The sequence below is a fragment of the Camelus dromedarius genome, chromosome 8 (assembly GCF_036321535.1).
Source record: "Camelus dromedarius isolate mCamDro1 chromosome 8, mCamDro1.pat, whole genome shotgun sequence".
Classification (NCBI taxonomy): Eukaryota; Metazoa; Chordata; class Mammalia; order Artiodactyla; family Camelidae; genus Camelus; species Camelus dromedarius.
This window is the reverse complement of record NC_087443.1, coordinates 42,648,860-42,665,853: the sequence shown is the minus strand read 5'-3', so window position 1 is coordinate 42,665,853 and position 16,994 is coordinate 42,648,860. Positions and strand designations below refer to the sequence as shown.

General features: G+C 39.2%; 1 protein-coding gene across 2 annotated transcripts in view; it reads left to right on the top strand.

Annotated features, from left to right (window-relative positions):
• BICC1 (BicC family RNA binding protein 1) overlaps positions 1 to 16,994 on the top strand; it is a 328,975-nt gene that overhangs the window by 4,920 nt on the left and 307,061 nt on the right. The window contains exon 1 of one of the 2 annotated variants that reach the window (XM_064488158.1): positions 3,552 to 5,100. The exons of the other annotated variant lie outside the window; for it this stretch is intronic. Within the exon in view, the coding sequence (XP_064344228.1) occupies positions 5,058 to 5,100 (43 nt within the window). The 5' untranslated portion in view covers positions 3,552 to 5,057. Of the gene's footprint in view, positions 1 to 3,551; positions 5,101 to 16,994 lie in introns of those variants that run through there. 2 annotated transcript variants of the gene reach the window in all.

Sequence of the window (16,994 nt, the reverse complement as noted above, 5' to 3'; positions counted from 1 at the left end):
CATTATGACCATTCTTCTACTCAATTTTGAATTTTTTTCCTCAGCAGTCTGAACAGTTCTTCAGTAGTTGTGTGACTAAGGTGAACAGTTTTACTGGTGGTAGTTACCTAGAATTGCCAGTAGTTTTTCCAAGCTGAAATTTGTACCCTGACTATAATACTTTGTAGATGGGGAGTAGTGGAGATTTGTTAAAAGTAGAAACATTTTCTTATAATTTTGACGTGAATAGCATCTGAATTTATGTATGTTTAGTATCAGATATTAACAGTTTGAAAGATTTTTCCAAAACTCCTCACCTTCAGTTTTTACTTTTGCTAAGCTCCTAGTTGTCATTTGTAATAAGAGCCAGACTGACAAATTGACTGGTGACGTTACAACTCATAGTCAGTACTATTATTGATGGTGTTATCTTGGATTCAGAAGAGAAGTGTTCCTCTTAGGGAAAATGGGAATTGATTGTTGATTGAATTTGTTGCTGGGTGGTAAGAGCTAGAAAATGTACACAAACGAAACAACCACAATAACTAGTCATTGTTCTATAAAAACCAAGTGATGAAAAAAAGGCTTGAAAATGATGAGACTAAGTCTTCTTTTTCCCTCTTCCAAGGTTTTATTAAAGTGACTAAAGAAATGCAAAACAAGTATAGCAGACAATAAAGCAACATTAGAAAACAGGAAACAGTACCATCAACAGAGCAACAATTTCTAGGTATTTTTGGAAGTTAGGAGTTAGGAATCAAGAGGTGCTCATTAAAGCCAATATGAGCGAACCACATAGAGTGAGTGAAGTAGAAACAGAAGTCTCACTAGTTCTGCGTTTGGGGGAAGGCGATAACAAAGGTTAATCCTTAAGGTGAGTGGAGAGACATTGGGATTGGTTGGTGCAGGAGAGGAGTTCATGAAAATGGACAGACTAGAGTTTGTTTCTTCCCTGTTACTTTGCTTAAACTGAGGAAGTAGAGTGATGCGCTACTGCAGGGCAGGCTCTGTTTGAACTAGGTGGTGTGATTCTCAGCGCTTGCTTAACAGAATCAGCCCTAGAGCTTTTATACATACAGATGTTTAGGCCAGAATCTGGAGGATAAAACTGGCATTGGTGTTTTTTAAAAGTCCTCTAAGTATAGTAATACTCAGCTAAGCTTGAGAACCAGTTCGTGGGAGCAGTGCCCTAGCTCAGAGCTTTCCAACCTGATAGAAGTATTTGGTATTGAGAGGGTTATAGATAAGCTAATCATAACCCATTATCTAAGCTGGGAGATTTCTGAAAAAGTGGAAAACTATTAAAAGTTATACCTGGACGACAGGCAACATGACACAGTTGCTCTAGTTATGAACGTTCTTGGTTATTCATTCCTTTCACCTCTTCATGTAGTCGGCTACTGCCTAGAAGAGCCAGTGCTTCATTAGGGAGCCTCTTCTGTTTACTCCAGTATGCCTTGTGAGTATTAGTGTTTTTTGTATGCCATGATATGAAAGATGGGTAAATATGGTTTCTTGCCAACTCTATGCTACTTTTAACATGTAGTAAGATATGAATTTCCTCTGAAAGAGATGCCACCTCCCATGGTGTTGAACCCCCAATATAAACCTTGGCCAGTATGCTTAATGCTATTGAAGCGTGGAATCAAACTGACTGAAAGACTGTTTTCCCTTTTTCCCATGTGTGGCCAAACATACTGACTTTCTTTTTAAGAGCACATGGAACATTCTTCAGAATAGGCCATATATGTTAGGTCATAAAACAAGCTTCTGTAAGTTTAAAAAGATTAAAATCATACAAAATAATCACAGTGAAATAATAAGAAAGTTTGGGAAAGTCACAAATACATGAAATTTAAGCATCACATTCCTAAATAACAAATGTGTCAAAAAATGAATCACAAGAGAAAAGGAAACTATTTTGAGATGAGTGAAAATGAAGACAACATACCAAAACATAGTGGGATGCAGCTAAAGCAGTGCTTAGAGGAATATGTATAGGTACTCCTGCCTACCTTATAGACAAAGATCACAAATCAACAACCTAAACTTTCACCTTAGGACAGCGGAAGAAGAGCAAGTTAAGTCCAAAGCCAGTGGGTAAAATGAAATGAAAATTTCAGCAGAAATGAGTAAAATATTCTGTCTGTGAATAACCGGGTGACCAGCAAATTATCTCTGTTGCATTTCCGATATAATTATTAAGTGATATAAGATAACCCTCAAGCTCAGAAGGACCAAAATTTTGAATTTGTGGAGGAGCTTGCTTCCGTGAACAAATTTGTCAGTGAACAGTAGCCAAATTTTAGGGCTCTTGAACTTGAGCTTGAGGCCAAATGGCATGGCTGGATGCCCTTCTCGTAGATCCTGGATCTGACTTCAACACGGTGAGACTTTATCATCACAGATGCTTGTTCTCTGGTTACTGTCGCATAGTTTCTCAAAGACTGGGCCAAGGATCTGGTGCGCCAGAATCACCTTTTGTGCTTGTTTTAAAAAAACCCAAAAAACCAAAAAACCAATGGGCCAAAGACCTTAACAGACACTGCACCAAAGAAGGTATACAAATGGCAAGTAAGCACATGGAAAGATGTTCCCCATCATATGTCTTTAGAGAAATGCAAAATAAAACAACAATGAAATAACACAACGTAACTACTAGAATCTGAAAAGGCTACGTACTGTATGATTCCAACTATAAGACATTCTGAAAAAGGGAAAACTGTGGAGATAGTTAAAGATCAGCAGTTTCCAGGGGTTAGGAGAGAAGGAGCAATAAAAAGGTAGAACACAGGAAATTTAGGGCTGTCAGACTGCTCTGTGTGACACTGTAGTGGTGGATACACGTCCTTATACATTTGTCCAAACCTATAGAAATGTGCAACACCAAGACTGAACTATAATGTCAACTGCATACTTTGGCTGATAGTGGTGTGTGTCCATGTTCATTCATCAGTTGTAACAAATGTGTCACTCTGGCAGGATATGTTGTTAATGGTGGAGAGGCTATACCTTGGCAGGGGCAGGGAGCATACAGGAAATCTCTCTACCTTCCTCTTAGTTTTGCTGTGAACCTAAAACTGCTCTGAAATATAAAATCTGTTTAAAAAAAAAACACCCTCCTCCCCATGCCAGGGCCCAACCCTAGCCCTACTGAGTCCCAGTCTCTAAAGGTCCCTTAAATTTTCATTTTCAGCAAGTAACTGAGATGATACCTATGCCCACTAAAATTTAAAATCTGCTGTGCAAGAGGACATAGACACCCTCAGCTTTTTCATCAGCTGATGCTGCCCAGTTCAGGAACAGCTCAGTCCCCAGCTGGCTGTGGCTGAAGGCATCAGAGTCTGACAGCGAACTGGAGTGAATGTCAGCTGTCTTCCAGAAAATAATCTTCCCTCTCTCCTCTGCTTTCTTAACCTCAGCTAGTGATGTAATACACATACTGTGCTGCCGCTTGATTTTTGTTGTTATTTTTACATTTAGCAATATCTCAGGACATAGAGAACTTTTTTAAGAGGCTGTACTGTATTCCACTGTACCATAACTTTTCTTTAACATATTCCCTAATGTTGGTTTTTAAACATTTGCCATTACAAAAAATGCTACCATAAATTGTCTTGTGCATGCATATATGTAGATGCCATTTTGCTCCTTTGTGAATATATCTGTAGGATATACATGGTAATGCCAGATTAGAGTTATATGCATTTGCATTTTTGATCTGTGGTGCCAAGTTACCCTCCACAGAGGAAGTACCAGTCATAACACCCATCAGCAATATGTGGGCACTACATAATTTTTTTTTAACAGCTGCATATTATTCTGTTATAGGGATTGCCATAATTTGTTTAATCTGTCTCCTGCTTGTGAACATTGAAATCGTTTCTCTATCACATTTATTTTGCTCTCAAATCCGCACTGTTCTATTGTACTATGACTAAGCAACCCACCATGAGGGATTTGACAGTCTCAGGAGGGTCCTTGTGGTTAACTTATTATTGTCATTATCATAACAACAGCACTACAAACTCTTTCCTAAGGGTGTCTGTGTCTATGATCTCACTTTTGTGGCTAGACCTCACCTCTAGCCCCTGGAAATTTCTTCTGTGAACCCAGCAGGATGACATCCCTCAAGTCAAATTCCACAGCTTTGAAGCAGATCAGGAGATCAGGGCCCCCTAATGACTGATTACACACAGCTCTGACCCCACACAGCTTCAAGCTTGTTGATTTCTGCAGCCTTTCATCCCTGCATCCTGAAGATGAGTCCACCTCTTCCCCAGTGGGAAAGCAAACAGTGGAGCAGGAAAAGCATGATGCATGTCCCCCAGGCTATGCAGAGGGGAAACACTCTGATCTCTGCAGTGACTTGTTTGCAAAAGCCTTTCCCTTAATGCCAGAGGACCCAAGAGAGAAGTGGGAATGGGGACTGGCACCTGGAAACTGAAGGTTTATTGGCATGAAGCAATATACAAAGTGGTTTCGGCTGAGCATCTCCAGCTTCTCATATCTTAGTACTGCTCTAGCCTCAAACTTGGATAGTTTCATACTGTTTGTCAAAGAGTTCCCAAATATTTATAAGTTTTCAGAGATGATGGTCTTAGGGTAGGGACAGTTCTCAGAAAAGAGTGCTACAATTCCTGCCATGGTGGCTTTTTCTCAATCTCCTTGGCTTCTCTAGATTGTATCCAACTAGAAATCAGAGTGACATTGAAATGCTAGTAGAAATTATTTTGGCCAGAGACACATGAATATTTAAATCCTACCAAAGAATAACCAAGAAAGGCATATAGTCAAGGAAGGTTAACAAAGGAAAACAGAGGAATGCTTGATTGAAAAATGTGCTCCTTGACCCCTAAACCCAATATAGACAATTCATATGAAGTTGTCCAAAGAGGAAGCCTATCCTTACTCAATTTCACCCATCCAAAGATCCCCAGCCACAGTTCTGGTGTACCACAAAATGGCCATGAGGGAAGAAGAGGGACGAGAAGGAGATGACTACAACCCGTGAGCATAGACCCTGGACCTTACCACCTTAGCAGCTTGGAAGGAAGACAAAAGAGAACCACACTTCTATGGATGCACCTCCAGGGGGAAGCATGATCAAGCAAGGACAAGGTAAGGGCATGCTTCATGTGTCCAAAGGACAGCCCCTCATCCATGGATTTTATTATTCAATCCATGAATCTGGCAAGTGTTTTGTATTGCAATTGATAGCTTTGGATTTAATAATTTTAAACATAGTAGCCTTCAGTTCTTGGTTGCACTGAGCAATGTTTTATTTAGAGCGTTGTTTTGTTTTGCTGACATACACTTACGCTTCCTGGCATAAAAAATTCTGAAATCAGTGATGTTCTCCTAATCACTAACTATGATGGTGGTATGGTTACAAGGATCTTGTAAAGATGGATAACAGACCAAGAAAAGTCAAAATTAAATTAACAATACTGGCAATAAATTAAATGCTTTATTGGAAGTCTTCTCTTGGACCCATAGTTTATGAAAATGATTTATAATTTAATTGATCATATGCTTTACATGATCTTTACATGATCTTGATCTTTACATGAAAATCAAGAAATATTTGAAATTACTCCCACTCTGCTATGAAGGAAAAAGTAAGCTATATCAAGAGGTCTGAGTCAACACCTTGGCAAACCTGAATGTCAATTGGCTGCTTCATTGGGAAGTAGTTTTGTTGTCTAGTTCAGTGGATTTTTCCCAATTTCTATGAAATTCAGACATCCATAGCTATTCACCCTGGATAACTGCAGCTCCACGCATACTCTCATCAGGCTCTGTTTTAGCGTTTTTCAAAAGTGGTTTATTCCACAAACATCAGAGGGCAGCATTTGATAGGGATTTCAGAAAGGCAGCAAAAATTCCCCCTAGCTCCACTGAGCTAGGCTTTTCTCTCTTCTTTTCTCTCTTCTTTCCTGGTTTCACTCCTGTTTTCAAGCCAGGAAATGCCTTTTTTTTTTTTTTTTTTTTTGCTACCCACTGCCCGCTGCTCCCTCTAGGGACACAGCGAGCTGGCTGGGGTTCCTAGTGGGTTAGTGCTTGGCACCCCTTTCCCCTCCTTTTAGGACGCCTGTCTGTACCACATAGGCTGGACAGGCAAAAACTCAATTCCCTTACAGTTAAGGTTCCAGATGTGATTTAAATTTGTCCAATCAGATGAACTTGTGGGACGTTGGAAGACAGATACGGAGACTGGACATGGAAAAGCACAGTTACTGCTTCTGTTTCTTGTAGGCAAGCGTGGTGTGGGGCGGCTGGGCTTTCTGTAGTAGCATCACCATGTCCAGTCACTAGCTCCGTGGGCGTCAAGGCATGGGGTCTTGACTGTGGATTTGGATGATGCCAGTCCAGCAGCGTGCCTTTGAAGGCTAACAGCAGCACCTGTGGGGCATCATGCTTCTCAGATTGCTGCTTAGGCTGTGAGTTTCCGGAGCTAACAGTTCCAGGACTGTTTCCTGATCCTACCTTCTCGGTTCTACCTGGTGCCTTGGTAGGGCAGTTTTGTCATTTGGGAGCCATTCCTGGAGGTCCTACCTCAAATTTACTTCTCCAGATCTTCTAATATTTTATATTCACCCCATTCTTAAATCCCTTCCTGCTTACAATAGCTAAAGTGGTTTCTGTTTTTCTAAGCTGAGCCCTGGGCTGAAGGCAAACAAAAGCTGCAGCCCAAGTATAGCACTGTCATCCGGATCTCTGTGCTCTTGGGAGCCATCAGGTGAACCGATGAAGCACCAGCAGGAAATCGCAGGAGTAATGAGCTCCTTCTTCCCGTGTGCTTGGCTCCATGTCTAAAGCATGCAACCGTGACCCCACTACTGCTGCTATTATAAGACATGTGAGGTGGTAATCTCTTGGACTGCATGTTGGCGACCAAGCTCGCAGCCATAATTCATTCAAAAAGTGTTTACCTAGCAGATGACAGTGAGACAGTTTAGGAAGGCTTCTTAGGACTAACCACACTAACATTAGTGTAGCATGGCTTCGCTGGCCCCCCACAGACACACTGGCTAATGGGTTCTGCTATCACTGGCTTGAGGGACCTACAGCTCCGAGGATGCCTGCCAACTTCCTCAGCTATTCTGCATGCTTTCCTTGTGTATGAGACACAGCTGGGATGTGTTTCCTGACACTATTCACACACTAGTATGAGAAATATCTAGACTGATTCAACTTCATGGGATAGATCCTAAACCAGACACATTCTACTTACTTATGCTTTTCAACAGCTGCTCTTGGAGTATTTGAAGTCCAAGGGCACTTTCCATGAATCTGCAGTATACCAGCCACTCTTAGAACGACTTCATTACTCCAGCTGGTATATCAAATACAGAGTCTCCAGTAAGTGGATTCTTTACTGGATAAATGTCCAGATTTTTACACAAGATACTTGACAAGACTCCAATTCAACCTGCAGCTTACAAAATCAACCTCAGAGTTTGATTTTCAGGGAGTCGCAAACTGAAATTACTCAAGTTTTTTTTATGACCAGCAACCTACAAGAATCCCTAACTTTTGTAGCTGCAGGGCTGAGACTGCTATGAGAATTAGTAAATGAATCAGATTTCCAAGTACTCAATCTCAAAAGCCCACCATTAAAATTTCATTGCATAAGGAAGCAATTCACTTCCTTGTCTATAGAAACCATTCTTTTTGCCATACTAAGAGCTCTGTTCCAAGAGGAAGCTAATAACTCCCCTCACGCTACATCTACTGTCATCAGGCCAGGGACTAGGACCAGCTTTCATTTGTTGCCTGGAGTCATATGCAAAACCAGACATTTCAAAAGAAAGTTTATGTTCTGAAAGCATTGCAAGAATTGGTTAATTTTTATCAACAAAAGAAAAAAAGAAAGAAAGAGAAAAATCTTTCTATTAGTAGATATTGAGGCTACTTGGCTCAGAAGCATAGATGGTACTTTCAGGTGGGGCTAAATTTGTTTCTCTGGGTACACAATTCCCTGATGGTCTACACCCTACAACTTGCTCCCTAGAACCAATTTTCACGTGTTAGAATTCTTCAATTGTAAACAACATAAACCAACTCTGGATAACTGGAATGGTGTAGTGATTAATAGCTTCGGCTTTCCTGGGTCCAAATCCTGATTCTTTAACTTACTAATTATGTCACTGGCCAATGGACTTCTACTTGCAAGAGCTAGCTTTATTTCTGTAGGAACATGCTGCCTCATTTCACTTTGAACCCCCCACAATATGTACATAAGTCCTTAATAAAGATTTGTAGAATGAATGAATAAAGGTCTGCAGAAGTGTTTCATAACTTGCTTCAGATTACCCAGGAAATGTATTAACTCATTAAGCATTTATTGAGAACTTACTATGTTAAGACTAGTACTTAGAGTTAAGCAACACAGACAAGCTACCTATCCTTACGGAGCTTAAATTCTAGTATACACTGATGATAAGGATACTGAGAATAAATAAGGAACAAGAAAGTAGCAAATAGTAAAAAACTGCTATGTTGGAAATATGTAATAGAAGTGATTGGCAGTGTGGTTCTTTATGTGCAGTGGTTGGAAAAGTCTGCAATGAGTAGACTTTTTAAATTGTAAAATATACATAATATAAAATTTACCATTTAACCATTTAAAAACGTACAGTTCAGTGGCATTAAGTCAATTTACATTGTTGTACACCCATCACTGCCCTCCATTTCCAGAACTTTTTTGTCATCACAAACTGAAACTCTGTACCTATTGAAAAGCACTAACTCTCCATTTCTCTGTCCCCTCAACCGCTGGTCACCACTTATCTACTTTTCATCTCTATGAATTTGCCTGTTCTAGGTGCCTCGTGTAAATGGAATAATACCATATTTGTTCTCCTGTATCTGGCTTATTTCACTTAGAATGTCTTCAAGGTTCATCCACGTTGTAGCATTTATGAGAAGCTGACTTTTTAAAAAGCTTTTAGTTGCAGTATAACATACAAATAGAAAAATGGATAACTCCTCACAACCTGAACACATCAGCGAGCAGCATGTAGATAAGAAATATAGTTACCAGCACTGCAGAAGACCCCTGTCATGCTCCCTTCTAGTCATAATCCCAATGGTAACTTCTCTCCTGACTTCTAAGAGCATAGATTAATTTCACCTGACTTTAACTTTATATAAATGAAACCATATAGTATTGGTTCTTTTTCTTTCTGCTTCCTTTTGCTTAGTGTTATGTTTGTGGCATTCATCCGTATTGTTGTGTCTAGATATAGTTCTTTTATTCTCATTGCTATGTGTGAATATTCTCATTGCTACGTGTGATTACTCTCATTCTTTTGTGTGAATATACCACTGTTTCTTTATCCATTATGCTGTCGATGGGTGCTTTGGTAGCTTCTGTTTTTAGCTATTATAAATAGTGCTGCCATGAACATTCTTGAACATGTCTTTCGGTGAACACATAAATAGACTTATTTATATGTATATATGATGTATGTTGAATATATAGTACATAATATAAATATATAATATGAAAATATGTACAGGTTTCCCCTGCTAATCGAAAACAGGGTGTTCTTGTGAAACCTTTCATAAGCCAAAACAGAGTAAAGTGAAGAAACAACTACCTTAGGACACATCTTGCTGGTGGAGGCACAGGATAAGCGGAGATAAAGCACAGGTGCTCACGGGCACAGTTCAGAGCCCTGGTGGCTTGATGCTGCGATGCTGAGTGTAGTTCCCTCGCTGCCTCTGCAATGGCTTGCTGCAAAACAAATGCTGAACGCTGCTTTTGTTTTTCACTTTTTTTTTTTTCAAAAGCAAAAACCCTCTTCAGATTTATTTTGGTTAGCAAAAACAGGTACTAAGTTGGGTCTTTGATTAACGTGAAGGGGTATAAAGCAAACTTTTGAAAAGCGGGGGATACCTGTATATGCATGTACATGCATATTCAGAGTTGGAAATGCTGAGTCACAGAGTGTGTATGTGTTCAGCTTTAGTAGCTTTCCAGAGTGGTTTACCCATTTAGAAAGGATCACCTTTAAGCAGAGGCCTGAAAGACGAAGTGGGGTGGAGGCTGCCTTGAGATTTCTATCTTAACACCTCCACACCATTCTGCCAAAAATATGCCCTTTCTTAAAGTGGTTAGTGTCCAATGGGAGAAGTCCTCCCACTCCTTTCTGCGTGGTCTCCCAGTGACACTGTGGTGAGAGGAGCCTCTGTCATTTTGGGCAGACCCAGGGCGATGGGAGATGATGACTGATGACTCAGCCTCCCCAACTCCATTCCCCAGGGCTCCATTCGCCACATCAGTGAGCCTGGCACTGGGGGGAGACGTAAACACAACACGATGTTGATATCAATTCTAGCAGAGATGGCAAGAGCCACAGCCCGAGAAGAGGAGGAGAGAATCAGGGTAAATAAGCTAGTGAGAAAAAGACCAAGTGAGAGACTCGAAAGGCATGTGCAAAGAATTGTTTAAGTAACAGTGGCAAATGGAAACAAAAGGCCTGGACTGCTAAAATAATCAGTGGTACCTGTCTCAGATTCCCAGGCATCTCTGTGTTTTGGGGAGGTCTTGGGGCCCGGGGCTTGGCCAAATGTGTGGCCTGGGAGAAAAACCATCAGTAGAGGCTGGAATTAGGGCTTTCTTTTCAACAGAAATGAAAGGAGGCAAAAAAATAAATAAAATAAAATAACTGGCCACAGTAATGCCTGTAAATGGTGTGTGGGTGTGAGGGCCTGCCTCTTTGTCCCGGCTCAGGAAGTATAAACAAAACTGGTAGAAATGGGTCATTTTGGGAAAATGTTTCCAGTGGGAAAGAGAAGACTCTAGTTGCTTTGCCCTTCAGTATTTTAAGTTCCCTCAGGGTACAGAGAGATTCAAGTGGGCATCTTTCAGATGCTGCTCATAAAGTCCGATTTTTTAAAGAAAATAAAGAGCAAAAATGGGTACGTCAAGGTGAGGTTTCCTTTTGTATACAGGTGGCCACAAATGACTGATCCCTTTTCAAACTGCTGTGTCTTTAAGGTGGCCAAGCAGGTGTGCAGCCAACTGCTCTCAACCACAATGCCCAGGGCTAGAAGGGACTGAGCCTTATGCCAGAATCTCTTTTGGTTACTTTTGTTTCTTTAGTATGTACAAAAAGATTTTAAAAGTAGCTCAGGCTCATCATTCTGAACTATAGTTGAGTGTTCATATTAATAGAGTTGTAGATGCAGACAGTATTAAAGATGGGAGCGTACATATCCTGTCACAGTTGTGCATATGTACGTTCTAAGAGAATTTCTTGGATGACATAATTCTCTTTCATTTATTTGTGTTTCCTAAGAGTTTTCTGGGAAAAAAATACAAGTTAAATTAGCTAAGAAAATTTCAGTTAGCTGGGTTCTACTCATCTTGGTTTCCCTATATACAGGGATAAAGGAAAGGAGAAAGAGAGAAAGAACCCATTTAAACACGGGGCCCCAAGTGGTCCAGTCTGTATGGTGTGTCACATTCAACTAAACACAAGTTTCACAATCAGACTCATCAGAATGTAGTTCAAATACTTACTGAGACTCTCAAAGAAAATCAGAAGACTGTCTTGGGGAAGTCCTTAAAATGATTTCTTCGTCGCTTATTCTATTCCCTACCCACTCTAAAGTTCTTTCCAAAGGCTCTCTCGGATCATCTCACCAGATCTCTTTCTCATCCCTGTGTGCACTCAGAGTTCTGCTCTTTCCCCGCTTTTCTGCCCAGACAGAGTAAGTTTCCCCCCTCTTTCTAAGGTTAAAATTATATACACCCTCAGTTTGCCTATTATCTTCCAATACTCAGATCTTTCTATCCATTGTCCTGATTAGCTTCACAGAAGGCCTGGAGGCAAGCACACAGTCACAGAGGGGCAAAGTTGTGAACTCTTACACTGTAACTTTTTGGTGCCATCTGCACAGTAATTTTAATATAATCCATATGACAGACTGTTTTCCCATCACTAAATGGCAATTTTTTTTTTAATTAGAGGCAAGGCTGACAGAGTTACCCAAATCCACATTTTTGAAAACTTGAGGAAGGGATGTGGGAAAGAACTGAAACGTGGTACAAGATGAACAACAGCTTTGAGCAGAGCTGTAATTCTGCTTAGACCCACCTCTTTCCCTCCTCTGAGGACATCACATAGGCTTGTACTTTTCCCTGCAAGCCCCATTTCTTAAAACCTGATGTCATAAACCAATAAGTCTTCCCCTTGGAAATTTGCCTTTTTGATGGTTATTTATTTGATCAGAAGACAAAACCTAAAAGGGAGAGAACAGAACTTCAAGGTTAAGTTTAGCCATTCCTTTGCTGTCTCTAGTGCCTGAGAGTTTCTTCATTAGGACTCTCTTTCTCTATTAAAATCAAACAGTCTGATCTCTGCTTAAAAAGGGGCTGGGATTGTCCACTGCTGGTATTTAATGCTGAACCTGAAGCCAGGACAGCTAAGGTGCTTTACCTGCAGCATCCTCAAACCAGAGCAGTCAGAGAGGGAGTCTAAGAGCACACAAAGTAAAAACACATAAAGATATGATTTGATAAGATATAAGCATAACAAAAAGAAGAGAAAAATACTACATACACGCTAAATATAAACATGCTGAAGAGATCGTCAGATAAGAGGGTTTTGATAGTGTGACAGAACAAATAAAGAAATATTTCCTCAACCAATAGTATATTTAGAAAATTTCTGTGTCATTTGTACTTGTCTAGAAAGAGCTATTTCAAAAGCATCTAGATGTCTTGAGATTAAACTTCTCAGCCCTTAGGGAAAGAAGCAATTGCCTGTTCATTTACTCATTCATTCAAAATATATTTAAGCAGAATTTACACATACCAAGCACAGTATTAGGCACTAGGAATAGGACAGAGACTAAGATCAGCATGGTCCCTTCCGTCATGCAGCTTACAATATGACAGGGAAGGCAGACATTGAATAGGTTACTACTCATTCAGACATTGAATATGTGCATTGATATGATGGAGAAGTGCATGGTGCTTTGGAAGCTAGTCAGTCAGGGAACAAAATGGAAGAATATGAGTTTAAAAAAAAGGAGGTTAGGATTGCCTTCCTTTTTTGGCCTGTTAAACCAGGTGAGTGTCTGTTGAGCAATCCAGGTACCACTGCTGTCACCTCTGGGCAGAGTCTTTCTCCTTTGCCTGAAAAGAATACATTAACATCAGATTAAGCAAAGAGCTCATAAAATGCTTGATGGCGCACTGACCAATCAAAACATACCAAGCATTCTTTTCCAGAGGATTGGGAAAGAGATTCATTTTGAAATAATTATCTGGCAATAGGTTCAACCTGAAAAAAATAAACATGAAGCCATAATTATTTTTCAACAGAACTGGAGCCTTATTCATCCTACTTGCTGAAATTGTATATCTATTTCATAGCACTGGAAGCTCAATACTGTGTTTTATGTTCTGAGGGTAAAAACATGATGTCTGTTTTATTTCACAACATGAATTGAAAGCATTTGTGGGACAGGATGTTGTTTTGGTTCAGTAGGTTGTTCAAGGTTCCTTAGGAGTTTTATCCAGTAACTGCTTTCAGCTTTAAGATATTAATGTTTCCATTTGGTTTTCAGATCCAAAGACTGCATAAGCAGATTTTTCTGTTTTTGATGCCTTACTCTACTGCTAGTGTGGTTTAAGGTAATCAATCATATAACTGAGAGTAATAAGGGACTTTGGCTAGGAGTTTTTACACAAATAAAACTTGCGTTGGTTTGAGTGGGGATGGCGATTATTCAAGGATTGCAGGAATTGCTTGGAGTCAGACCTCAGAAATGTCCCAGACTTGCAGCTCATGTGCTGTTTGGGAGGGCTGTCCCTCATGTTAATTCAGGTAAGATGCTGGCCAGGCTCATGCTAGGAAAATGAGAGTACCTGATGGTAACGATAAAGTGACTGATTCCCTTAGGCTATCCAGCAAGTCTCTACCTGTAACCTCAGGAATCTTTCTGCCAAACACCAGAAGGAAAACCTGCTCTCTCTTTTCCAAGTCCAGGGTTTGTGTTTAGGAACACAATGAAATAAGTCAAATTTGTCATGGACTGTTTTCCCTAGGACCCTTTTTCCCTTCAGGAGTGTGTTATTCCCATTTTCCAGGACTCAGAACTCTCCTACTGCCCTCTAGAGTTCACCACTGCAGAGCCCTACTTTGGTTGGCCCTATTTGGCACAATATTGCTACCTGTTTTGATATTTTCCCCCAAGTTTTATGCCTCCCCAACATTTTGGCTTCCAATTGTTGCAACAGGTTACCTCAAGTCAGGGCTTAAACCAGCACAATTTTATTATTTTACAGATCCGAAGGTCTCACTGGGTTAAAATCAGTGTTGGGCAGGGCTGCATTGCTTCCTGGAGACGCTAGGGGAGAACCCATTATCTTGCCTTTTCCAGTTTCTATAAGCTCTCTTCCATCTTCACAGCCAGCAATGTCTGGTTGAGTCTTAACTCAGATCATGTATCTCTAACTTTGCTTTTGTCATCACTTTTTACTCTGACTCTTACTCTCCTAGCTTTTCCCTTTCCAAACATAACACTCTTCCCTACCATTGGTGGTAAACACTAACCTAACTTCTATGTTTCAATTTCCTTGCTTTTCATTTTAGTTTTGCCGCCCAGTTACATATCCCTAAATAATATATTTTTGTTTGTTTTTAAACTTTATATAAATGAAATCACACACTACATATTTATTGTGGCTGACTTTCTTTTTCCATTAAAAAAATTTTTGAAATTAACTCAAATTTACAGAAAAGTTGAAAATATGGGCTAAAACTTCTCTTTTCCTGCACTATTTGAGATAAATTGCTAACATAATCATCATTTTAGAATTCTTTAGTATTTCTTACAAACAACATTCTATTGCATAACCTCAATGCGATTATCAAAAGCAGGAAATTAGCATTGATGTGGTACCATTTACTCCTTAGATTCCATTCAAGTTTTGTAACTTGTCTCAGTAAAGTCCTTTATAGCTAGTAGACCCAGTTTAAAATCACATGTTGCATTTTTTTGTCCTGTATCTTTGGTCTCCTACAACCCAGAATAGTTCCTCAACCTTTCCTTGACTTTCAGGACCATGACACTTTTACAGATTATAAGTCAGTCAGTTTGTAAATGTCCCTTAACTGGAGCTTATCTGATGTTTCCTCTTGATTAGATTTAATGCATACATCTTTGGCAGAAAAACTCTAAAAGTGATGTTATGTTCTTTTCATTGCATTCTACCAGATGGCACATAATTTCTATGTTCCATTATTGTTGTTCATTTTGATTAAGCTGATTAAGTCTTCTAGGCTTCTCAACTGTAAATTTACTCTAATTAATAGATATTTTGTGGGAAGATTTCATTTTATTTTATTTTTTATTGAAGTGTAGTTGATTTACGATGTTAGTTTCAGGTATATAGCAAAGTGATTCAGTTATACATATACATACATATATATATATACACATACATATTTTCAGATTATTTTCCATTATAGCTTATTATAAGAAATTGAGTGTAGTTTCCTGTGCTATACAGTAGATCCTTGTTTTTTTTCCCATCTATTTTATATACAGAGAACAGTATGTATCTGTTAATCCCAAATTCCTAATTTATTCCCCCCTCCCTTCCCCTTTTGGTAACCATGGTTTGCTTTCTGTGTCCATGAGTCTATTTTTGGCTTGTAAATAAAATTTGTATCTTTTAAAAAATTCCACATATAAATGATATTATAGGATATTTCTCTTTCTCTGTCTGACTTACTTCACTTAGTATGATATTCTCTAGGTCCATTCATGTTGCTGCAAATGGCATGATTACATTCTTTTTTATGGCTGAGTAATATTCCATTGTGTATATACACCACATCTTTATCCATTCACCTGTCAATAGACATTTAGGTTGTTTTCATGTCTTGGCTATTGTAAATAGTGATGGTATGAATATTGGGGTGCATGTGTCTTTTCAAATTATAGTTTTTCTCAGGATATATGCTCAGGAGTGGGATTGCTGGGTCATATGGTAAGTCTATTTTTAGTTTTTTAAGGAACCTCCATACTGTTTTCTGTAGTGGCTACACCAAATTACATTCCCATAAACAATGTAGGAGGGTTCCTTTTTCTCTTGTGGAAAGATTTTTTGATGATATTGAAGTACCTTATTTAAATATCCCACAAAACTTTTAGTTTATTCATTTTAAAATTTATATTAAATTTGAGTCATGGTTTCCAATTTTATTAAGTGGGCTATAATGCTTTAATAATTTATTTTGATGCTCAAATCATGCCAGACAGTGGTCCCTTCAGGATAGTTCTTTGCCCCTTTGACCTGTCACCATCATTTTTTTTTAGCAATTCTGCATTTTCTGGCACAAGAAGACTGTTCCAGGATCAACTTCTATTTTCACGCCCCTACCCTGGAACCAGCTATTCCTCCAAGAAATTTAGCTGTAAGATTCCTTTTAGTGGGTATTTAGAGAACAAGGTCTGGGCAGTTGGTTTGCTCATTTCTCTTGAGTGTATTGTTGCTCCCATGCTCTCTTAGTGGACATAGCTAAAGAATATAGGTATGTGTATGCATACATTTATGTGTATATATAATATTCACACATAACAATACATATGTACACCTATATTTATTTCTCTATCAATTTATCTACGTGTTAAAAACTATGAGTCCACAATGATAACTCTAATTTTAATTCAGTACTAGTTTTCTCTTTCTACATTATTACTCCCTTTCTCCCAACAGTCAGAAAGCTGCTTCCCATTATTCTTAACAAATTTACTTAATTGATCAAGCCCTTGTAGGCAACCAATCTCCTATCATTGCTTCTGGTCCCTTCCCCACTTTTAAGCTCTCTTTGCTTTACTGGTGCTCTGACACCATGCAGTAGGCCTGTGACCAGCCTTATGACCGTTTGTAATCCCTCTGCCTTGCGCCTCCCTAAGCAACCATTGATCTCTATCACTATAGATGGGTTTGAATTTTCTGGAGTTTTATGTAAATAGACTCA